The sequence below is a fragment of the Trachurus japonicus genome, chromosome 11 (assembly GCF_045865225.1).
Source record: "Trachurus japonicus isolate A0001 chromosome 11, Traja_1.0".
Lineage (NCBI taxonomy): Eukaryota > Metazoa > Chordata > Actinopteri > Carangiformes > Carangidae > Trachurus > Trachurus japonicus.
Window position 1 is genome coordinate 12,492,055 of NC_140917.1, and position 11,040 is coordinate 12,503,094.

Consider the following 11,040-nt stretch of genomic DNA (forward strand, 5'->3'; position numbering starts at 1 on the left):
TCTCTGAGATGAAAAGGCACACATGCTTGTCATGTTGAAAGACACTGTTCATTTTTTTTTTTTTTTATAGGACATTCAGGTTGAAGTTACTTTTTTTTTTTTTTTAATTTATAACTATTTGTGACTCGGATTTATTGATTGAATTTGGTTTGAAGCTATTTTTATTTGGTTTGTTCTTAGTGTGACCTTGAGGATTGTCTAGCACACAGGGGCTTCAATTAAGGAGGCCACAACGGTCAGTGTGGGTCAATCATAATATGCCATTTATTTACAATTCTAAAATAACACAGTCAATGAAGAACAAGAAGACAGACAGTCATATCACGGCTGGGGGACCAACCACCCACTGCCTAGGACACTGGGAGTAAACTAAATATCAAAAAGAAATATAAACCCAACACACTTCAAATAAAGACACCACACTAATTAAATGTGCAACCACAAACCATATCACCATCTAAAGTGAACTCCCAGCATCTCAACCACACCGGTGAATGGAGGACCCCACCAGCCGCAACACTAGAAACAGAAGAAGACAGAATGTTAAAATCCTAAAACTAAGCAAACTCTAATTTAAAATAATAAATAAAATCAATATGGCTAAAATATAAAATACTAAACTAAAATAAACGGCAGTCAGTGCTGAGCCTAAAAGCAAAAGAAAGCACTGTTAATTTAGTTTGTAGGACATAAAAGTACGAGGTTTAAATGATGGTGTTTTTGCATACCTCTGTATTTTAAAACAGTCAAGGTTTCAGTCCTACAAACAAATGATAGACCCACAATTAAAATCATTAAAACACAGATACCTCAGGGTGCACGAATGCACCCCTACATTACCCTAACAATTAAAATACTACCCTGATAAAACAATTCTAAAAACCCCCAAAGTCTATCTTACCAGAGCAGAGAGTCAACAGCCACAGCCACACAAAGGATTTACTCCTGGAGTCACACCTGCTACTAATCAGCCTCTCCTCAGTTCCTGTCTCCTCTGATTGGTCTCTGCTCTCTGCTGCTTCTCGTGACCTACTGCTACATTAGTAATAAATGTTGTCAAATTAAATGGCATATCATTATACAGTCATTTTGTAACTATTGACGTCAGCCGGGGGAGGGCCTCCAAATAAAATTTTGCTAAGGGCCCCAATTTGGCCAGGGGCGGCCCTGCCAACACTGATAGATAGCATCACTCTCCCTGGCAGTGTAGTATCTATCCTCCGGTCCAGCAGGGGTCAGACTCGGGCTCCTCCTCCCCACAGTGAGAACCGGTGACCCGGACCAGGACCGGGTTGTTTTCCTTCCTGCGGCCGGGGCACAGCGCTCTGAACGGGGATCATGGCTCTCAGCGAAGCCCTGACGGAGGCGGTGTCGGAGCAGCTGCGGTGGCTCGGGGAGGAGGTGCTGGAGCTGCTGGAGCAGCAGCACGGCAGCGGCTCCCGGTCCCGGTCCGAGTCCGGGTCCGGGTCCGGGTCCGGAGGCCGCCTGCTCCTCCTGCTGCGGCGGCTCCTCAGCAAGCGGCTGGCGGCGGCGGCGGAGCGGATCGTGGGTTTACTGGAGCGGGAGGTGGAGGAGTACCGGCGGCAGCTGGAGCGACAGGGCCGGCTGCTGGACGCGCTGCTGAGCCCGGAGGTGCGACTGAAGCGGACAGGTGAGTTGTTGTTATTATTCACCTGGCTGCAACTGGCTGCAACTGGCTGCAACTGCTCCACAGACCAGCGCCATGTTGGAGCCACATTACCACTGTTGCTAGGTAACCACAGGTCAAACAGCGTTACCTCTGTGGGAGGTGGGGGATGAGAGGGTGAAGGGTATGGGATTACATCACTGCCATAAATAACGCACGCGCAATGAGACTCGCGCGCGAGCAAATGAGATCCGAGCGTGCGGAAATCAAACACCCCCGCGCGCATTTCCTCCCCCCGAGCACTTTTCCAAGCACTCGCGAGCAATTTTGTATCCTGCATCTCTGCCCCCTGGAGCAATATTGTAGCCTGCAAGGAGAAAAACAGCTCGCGCGCGCGCAGAGTCCGCTCGCAGTACTTTCCCCTGCTCGCGCGCACGCAGACTGCTCACGCTCGAAACTCTCCTCCCCTCGCGCAGAACACTGTCCCCTGCTCGCGCGCGAGTGATTATGTTTAGGGGGCGGTTTTTGTCAGTAGGGGGGCGGGCCTGAGGGCATGCCAATCACCGTTGTATCCCCCAATATAATTGGTTGGGTGTATTGGCCAATTGGACAGCAGAGTACGGCAACATTACTAGGACAAACGGGACAAACCACACAGCCCTGAAGGCCTGAATGACATGTGATTTTGTGTCTTGACTTCAAACTTGAAAGGAGCTGGCTTTAAGTTCAGGAAGTGGCGGAGTTGTGCATATAGACTGCAGCAAAATAATAAAATAAAATAAAAATAATTAAAAAAATAATAAGAAGGCCGTGGTTCCGATCCGACCAGAGGTTATCAATGTTTTAGATCTAAACTCAGCACGTCCGGACAGTGTTGTTCGGCCTGACCATCGAAAGCTCTGTGGCCGGAGCAACACATTTATTTAGAAATGTAATCACTAGTTAACTTCAATGAATGTGTGCTCCAGATCCCTCTATTACTCTTTTAAACAGTAAACATTAGTTGACTATATTATTATTTTTTTTCCATCTTCGCTGAGCATAAGATTTGTTCAGAATTAAATAAAAGTCTCTCCCTATAGGACACCTGTCCCAAATATAGCAGCTGGAGAAATAGCCTACTATATTGACACACATCTGCTTCCATCCCATCTATTTTTTAAAATAATTTTTGGTAACACTACATAATATGACCCGCTTCTTACTGTGTACTTACCGTTCTATTACTTTACACCAGTTCCACAGGCGCAGGCTATTCATTCTCTCTCAAATGCACATCTATGGAAGTCTTGTATTGTCATCCCAGGACGAAACACAAACAATACATGATGTAATAATATACATATCTTTAAATGCAATAATGAGTCATTCAGAGATTTATAAAATGTTTTCATTACTGAATTACACAGAAACCACACAGCAGGTGCTATTCTCTCCTCCATACTTTGTGAGTACAGTAATGTAATTAATTACTGTTTAGGTAGAGCCTACAGTAATTTCCCTGGAAGTAGCCTACAGCCTAACAATGGGGAACCAGTCTGGATTATGAAATTAGCATTGCTCTCTGGTCCTTGGTGTGTATTTTGGCACTCAGATGTTTACCTCTAGAACAAAGTTACTTCAATGCTTCACAAGATAACATCATCTGAATATAATACAAAGACGAACAAAGTGTTATAAACTGTTGAATTCAGTTTTAATCCTTTATTGTGATCTTTTTCACTGGAGTGTGGCACTCAATGATGGAGACTGAAGAATGGATGGGCTCCTCTGGATAAAAGGGTGATCTTGATCCAGCTGCTCGGGTCAAGGCAGAGATCAGGGTCATGGGTGGCTCGCCATCTCCCTCGTCAGGGAGGCCTACCGTTTCCATGGGATCTCAAAAACCTCATCTGGTGTAGGAAAACAGAGCTATTGCTATTGTGTATCACATACTGTACTGTAAATACATCACTGTAACACAAAGTGAGAAGATTAATCACTTTTAACCGTGCAGTTTTTCTCATCATGGAATAGCCTACTTTATCCAGTTGTTACCTTTCACATCATGAAATCATTAGCCTTTTAAACCATAAACTTGTCATTTTTAAGCATATTAATCAGTTACAAAATTATACGTACTTTTTCTTAAACTATTGAGTGAATGTTTTAACCATTTATTTAACATCTTCAATGTAGGTATAAATACAAAATCAATGCTATTACCACACTGTTTCACAACTGTAGGCTGCACCAGTACACACCCTGTTAACGTTACTCTTGACTGATTTCATCATTAATAACATTCATAACCAATAGTAAAGTTAGGTAATGGAGCTAATGTGTACAGTACTAACACAAATACAAACGGATACAATCTCAAAGCAGAACAACCGCAACACTTTACAGATCCCGGTTAGCCTGGTGCAGGGGAAAACACTATCATCTTTAGCACAAGCTAACATCGCTAGCTGCATTAGCATAGCTACGTAACTCACCAAGACGTTTATAAACGCGCTGAAACTGCCGTCGGTTCATCCCTCTCGTCTCCGCTGAGTGTTTGTTCTCTGTTTATATCATATCACATCGTAGACATGCGTAATTTCCTCATTTTCTCCACTTCGTCTCCTCCTGTCGTCCCTGGCTGTGTCAACAAGCTCCGTCCTCGCTGTGAGGTGGGACTTTCTACCTTCTCAACAGGCAACCAATGACCAGTGAGCAGCTTCTGGTCTGACCAATGACAGATGGTCAAAGGTGAGTGACTGTGATTGACACCTTAGTTCATCCTATTTGATTCTAACCTGTCTAATGACGCTGCTATTATTGATCACATAAGTTGTCAAATCCACAGTCACTCACCTTTGACCATCTGTCATTGGTCAGACCAGAAGCTGCTCACCTGTCATTGGTTGCCTGTTGAGAAGGTAGAAAGTCCCACCTCACAGCGAGGACGGAGCTTGTTGACACCGCCACAGGGACGACAGGAGGAGACGAAGTGGAGAAATGAGGGAAATTACGCAATGTCTACGATGTGATATGATATAACAGAGAACAAACACTCAGCGGAGACGAGAGGGATGAACCGACGGCAGTTCTTCAGCGCGTTTTATAAACGTCTTGGTGAGTTACTATGCTAATGCAGCTAGCGATGTTAGCTTGTGCTAAAGATGATAGTGTTTTCCCCTGCACCAGGCTAACCGGGATCTGTAAAGTGTTGCGGTTGTTCTGCTTTGAGATTGTATCCGTTTGTATTGTGTTAGTACTGTACTCATTAGCTCCATTACCTAACTTTACTATTGGTTATGAATGTTATTAATGATGAAATCAGTCCAAGAGTAACGTTAACAGTGTGTGTACTGGTGCAGCCTACAGTTGTGAAACAGTGTGGTAATAGCATTGATTTTGTATTTTATACCTACATTGAAGAGTTAAATAAATGGTTTAAAACATTCACTCAATAGTTTAAGAAAAAGTACGTATAATTTGTAACTGATTAATATGCTTAAAAATGACAAGTTATGGTTTAAAAGGCTAATGATTCATGATGTGAAAGGTTAAAAACTGGATAAAGTAGGCTATTCCATGATGAGAAAAAACTGCACGGTTAAAAGTGATTAATCTTCTCACTTTGTGTTACAGTGATGTATTTACTGTACAGTATGTGATACACAATAGCAATAGCTCTGTTTCTACACAGATGAGGTTTTTGAGATCCCATGGAAACGGTAGGCCTACCTGACGAGGGAGATGGCGAGCCACCCATGACCCTGATCTCTGCCTTGACCCGAGCAGCTGGATCAAGATCACCCTTTTATCCAGAGGAGCCCATCCATTCTTCAGTCTCCATCATTGGTGCCACACTCCAGTGAAAAAGATCACAATAAAGGATTAAAACTGAATTCAAAACAGTTTATAACAACTTTTGTTCGTCTTTGTATTATATTCAGATGATGTTATCTTGTGAAGCATTGAAGTAACTTTGTTCTAGAGGTAAACATCTGAGTGCCAAAATACACACCAAGGACCAGAGAGCAATGCTAATTTCATAATCCAGACTGGTTCCCCATTGTTAGGCTGTAGGCTACTTCCAGGGAAATTACTGTAGGCTCTACCTAAACAGTAATTAATTACATTACTGTACTCACAAAGTATGGAGGAGAGAATAGCACCTGCTGTGTGGTTTCTGTGTAATTCAGTAATGAAAACATTTTATAAATCTCTGAATGACTCATTATTGCATTTAAAGATATGTATATTATTACATCAATGTATTGTTTGTGTTCCGTCCTGGATGACAATACAAGACTTCCATAGATGTGCATTTGAGAGAGAATGAATAGCCTGCGCCTGTGGAACTGGTGTAAAGTAATAGAACGGTAAGTACACAGTAAGAAGCGGGTCATATTATGTAGTGTTACCAAAAATTATTTTAAAAAATAGATGGGATGGAAGCAGATGTGTGTCAATATAGTAGGCTATTTCTCCAGCTGCTATATTTGGGACAGGTGTCTATATGGGAGAGACTTTTATTTAATTCTGAACAAATCTTATGCTCAGCGAAGATGGAAAAAAAAATAATAATATAGTCAACTAATGTTTACTGTTTAAAAGAGTAATAGAGGGATCTGGAGCACACATTCATTGAAGTTAACTAGTGATTACATTTCTAAATAAATGTGTTGCTCCGGCCACAGAGCTTTTCGATGGTTCAGGCCGAACAACACTGTCCGGACGTGCTTGAGTTTAGATCTAAAACATTGATAACCTCTGAGTCGGATCGGAACCACGGCCTTCTTATTATTTTTTATTATTTTTATTTTATTTTATTATTTGCTGCAGTCTATATGCACAACTCCGCCACTTCCTGAACTTAAGCCAGCTCCTTTCAAGTTTGAAGTCAAGACACAAATCACATGTCATTCCAGGCCTTCAGGGCTGTGTGGTTTGTCCGTTTGTCCTAGTAAATGTTGCCGTACCCTGCTGTCCACTTGGCCAATACACCCCACCAATTATATTGGGGGATACAACGGTGATTGGCATGCCCTCAGGCCCGCCCCCCTACTGACAAAAACCGCCCCCTAAAAATAATCACTCGCGCGCGAGCAGGGGACAGTTTTCTGCGCGAGGAGAGGAGAGTTTCGAGCGTGAGCAGTCTGCGTGCGCGCGAGCAGGGGAAAGTACTGCGAGCGGACTCTGCGCGCGCGCGAGCTGTTTTTCTCCTTGCAGGCTACAATATTGCTCCAGGGGGCAGAGATGCAGGATACAAAATTGCTCGCGCGTGCTTGGAAAAGTGCTCGGGGGGAGGAAATGCGCGCGGGGGTGTTTGATTTCCGCACGCTCGGATCTCATTTGCTCGCGCGCGAGTCTCATTGCGCGTGCGTTATTTATGTCAGTGATATAATCCCATAGAAGGGCCCTCTGACAGCTGGAGTTAAAAGTTTGAATTTATCAGCAATTGTGATGTTTTTAATACATAAATAAACTTTCAATGATCAATAAAGAATCAGACAAACCGTCTAGATCCACATCAGAACAGGTGATTTGATTGATTGATTGTCTTTATTGTCATTGAAAAAAAAGAATTCCAACGAAATTCACGTTGCTTCTCCGCTGTGATACCACACAACACATACAAGACAGAATAAATACTTTTTTTTTTTTTTTTTTTTTTTCCCACCTTTACAGCAGCTGTTAACCGGACTTGCAGCGTTGCATTCTTCACACACACACACACTTCATCACCCATCCAGTTTTTTTGTGGCATAGTATGCATTATATCATAATGCATTTTAAATACATTGTTGTAGCCTTCTACTTATGTTTAGCTACTACACGTTTTTATTCTGACCTTTTATCTTTTTCTATATGGCCTTATATTTCTGAGACAGATTTCCCCCAAGGGAGACAAATAAAGAAAACATTGAACTGTGAGGTAAAAACATTTAAAGGCCCTGACCGCCTTGTTTTCGTCTTGTTGATTACACTGTTCTATGGAAGTGTGTATAGTATGTAAACTCCTTCTGATGGTGTATGTTTATACACTTCTGTACCATGGCATCATTTTACACACCTGTTGTTGTCTTTTGTGTTCCTGTACGTATATATATGTTTATATATATATATATATTTTCTATAAAAATGAAAATCCAATAAAGATATTGTAAAAAAAAAAAACAAACATTTAAAGGGATAGTTCAACATTTGGCAAATTCGCATGTTGCCATAATCTCTATAGTCATAGCAGTACATTCATTACCTTTAATTATCGGTGCATGTTGTTTTGAGAGCCACGGGATCAGTACTTTCGATCAGTATTCAGTACTTTCGCCTTTCCCTCAAAACTCGTCAAGTACACAATCCAACAATGCCAAAATGCTCTAGTGAAGAAGTTATGACCTGCACATTCACCACGCTATGAAATAATAATGTATTATGTAACATTACGACACATGAAGCAAATACTCAACAACAGGCATCAATGATGCTTCAATAACTCCTGTGTTACAGCAGTGTGAGAGTGACCTGTACAGACGTCTCTGTGTTTTATTCTGCACATGTTTGAAACTAATTCACCTTCAACCTGCAGGTAAAACATGTCTTTTATTATGAAATACAGTTATCCTTTCTCAGTGTGCAGCCACTGTCAGATACTTAGGGATTAATGAAATGATTGATCGTTCATCTTCATTTTAATTTTATGTAAATTTTTATTTGCCTTTCAGACTCTGTTCGCTCGTACGATCTCAGAAGATGCAGCACCGAACAGTTTCAGTCCTCACAACCTGAGTCCAAGCCCACCCTCCTCCTCCCCCCCGCCGCCCGGCCCAGCTCTCCCACCTTGTACATCTCCGCAGTCGAAAGCATCGACAGCGATGGCGATTACGGCGACGGCTCCAGTGATAAAGACGCTGATGAAATTCATACCTCGCCACCGGAGGCCGAGCCCTCCCCTCTCCTCCTCCTGCCCGCCGCCCGGCCCAGCTCCGCCTCCTCAGATTTCTCCGCAGCCGAAAGCAACTACAGCAACGACAGCGATGGCGATCACAGCGACAGCTCCAGTGATAAAGACGCTAAGAGGACGGGGGCTGGTAGAGGACAGCGCTCCGGGGCGAGGCGACGGCCGGCGGCGCCACTGGACGGGCCGGCGACTCACCACTGTTTCATCTGTAGAAAAACCTTCCGCCACAAAGGGAATCTGGTGAAACATGCGGAGACTCACGCAGACAACCCCGAATGTCTCTGTGGAGTCTGTGGAGAAGGTTTGGAGTCGTCTGAGAGCTTGTCGGACCATCTCGGCTCTCACAGAGAAACCGTCGGTGGCAACAACGGCGCCGGCGGCGGTGGGATGTGTCGCATCTGCGGCAAAACGTTTCAGAACGTGGAGACGCACATGAGGAGCCACACGGGAGTCAAACCCTTCGGGTGCAACATCTGCAGCAAGAGGTTCCCCCGACCCGGAGCGCTGAGGAGGCACAAGATGATCCACAGCAGGAGGAAGGCCGCCAACGTCTGCCCGATCTGCGGAGCGTCCTTCAACCAGCGGCCTGCGCTCCAGGAGCACCTGAAGGTCCACGAAGACGGAGGAGAAGACGACGAAGACCAGAGCGAAGACAACGAGGGCGAGGAGGGTAAGAGAGACAGAGGGCCGAAGCCTCCGTCTCAGTCGGTCTCGCACTGCTGCAAAGTCTGCGGCGACTCGTTCCACAGCCAAGGCTTCTTGAGGAAACACGCCGAGACGCACTGCCGGGGGTCTCAGAGCGTCTGTGGCGTCTGCGGACAGCGGGTGGACTCGCCCAGCGACCTGCCGTCTCACCTGCAGTCTCACAGAGAGACCAGCGGGGTCTGCAGGATCTGCGGGAAGAGTTTCCAGAACATGGAGACGCACATGCGAAGCCACACGGGGGTCAAACCGTACGTCTGCGACATCTGCAAGAAACGTTTCCCCCGACCCGGATCTCTGAGACGCCACAAGAAGATCCACAGCGGGAAGGCCGTCGCGGAGACCAACGAGGGGGAGATCCACGACGACGAGGACCTCGAGCCTCCGGCGGACCCCGAGGACCTGGGGTGTGATGTCACCGAGGCGTCGACTCAGACGTCTCACTGCTGTAAGGTCTGCGGCGAGTCTTTTCAGAGTAAAGGCGGTTTGAGGAAACACGCAAAGAGCCACTCGGCCGAGTCCGTATGTGCCGTCTGTGGCGAAAGTCTGCCGCCGTCAGAGTCCCTGGCGGCTCACCTGCAGAAGCACAGAGACGCCGGTAAAATCTGCCACATCTGCGGCAACACCTTCCAGAACATCGAGACGCACATGCGGAGTCACACCGGCGTGAAACCGTTCCAGTGCAGCATCTGCGGTAAGTCTTTCCCGAGGCTCAGCGCTCTGCGGCGCCACAAGCGGATCCACAGCGGCGAGAGGCCGTACATCTGCGAGTTCTGCGGGAAGACGTTCACCGATAACAGTTCTCTGACGACGCACATCAGGAACCACACCGGGGGCAGACCGACGCAGCGAGTTCCCTGCGAGACCTGCGGGAAGAGCCTGGCGTCGGTGCACGTGCTGGAGGTCCACAGGAGGATCCACACGGGCGAGAAGCCGTTCGAGTGTCGCGTCTGCGGGAAAGCCTTCAGGCAGATGGGAGGGCTGAACGCTCACATGTTGACCCACACCGGGGAGAAGCCGTTCAGCTGCAGCTTCTGCAACAAGAGCTTCAGCACCAAAGGATACCTGGAGACGCACATCCGCTTCCACAAGAAGGAGCGGGCGTTCAGCTGCCACGTGTGCAGCAAGGCCTTCGTCACCAAGAACGACCTGAAGAAACACCTGCTGACCCACACCGGGGAGAAACCCTACAGCTGCAGGGTCTGCGGGAAGAGCTACCAGGAGAAACGCTCCAGAGACGTCCACATGAAGGTCCACCTGGACGTCCAGACGAGCAAAGAGCCGATCAGGAGGGCGGACGGACGTCAGCCGGAGTTGATGCAGCTGTAGATTTAACTCGGACAAACCAGCAGCTGGGTTTGTTGAACTGGCAAAGTGACGGACAGAAATCTGCTGTGATGGTCCTTCAATCGTCAGCAGTGGAAAAACAAGATCCAACACAGCAAATGTGTCTATAACCTTTAAAGGGATACGGCAACATTTTTTTTTCGTGTCTTGCCTCACTCCCGAGTCCATGACAAGCAGATAGACACCATCCTTTCGACTGTGCGTGCAGTAACAAGGGAGATGGAGCCGCAACGCCCGTAATTAGCTTAGCTCAAACGCTGGAAGTGTATAGGTAGTGTTAGCCTGCCTCCTACCCGAGCCGAAACCAGCAGTCAGAAGCTGATTTCATTTTAGCTCTAAACTCAGTAAATATATCACTTTATCAACCTTTCAAACATTACACAGTGTGTCGTTAATTTGTCTAAATACCAGCTGCTGGGGCGGTGCG

General features: G+C 46.1%; 1 protein-coding gene across 1 annotated transcript; it reads left to right on the plus strand.

The window, feature by feature from the left end:
• Positions 1–1,318: 1,318 nt before the first annotated feature.
• On the plus strand, positions 1,319–10,648 carry LOC146978342 (uncharacterized). The gene is made up of 2 exons (XM_085791013.1): positions 1,319–1,651; positions 8,329–10,648. The coding sequence occupies exons 1-2, from the start codon at positions 1,339–1,341 to the stop codon at positions 10,593–10,595; spliced, it is 2,580 nt and encodes an 859-aa protein (XP_085647139.1). The 5' UTR covers positions 1,319–1,338; the 3' UTR covers positions 10,596–10,648.
• Positions 10,649–11,040: the final 392 nt, after the last annotated feature.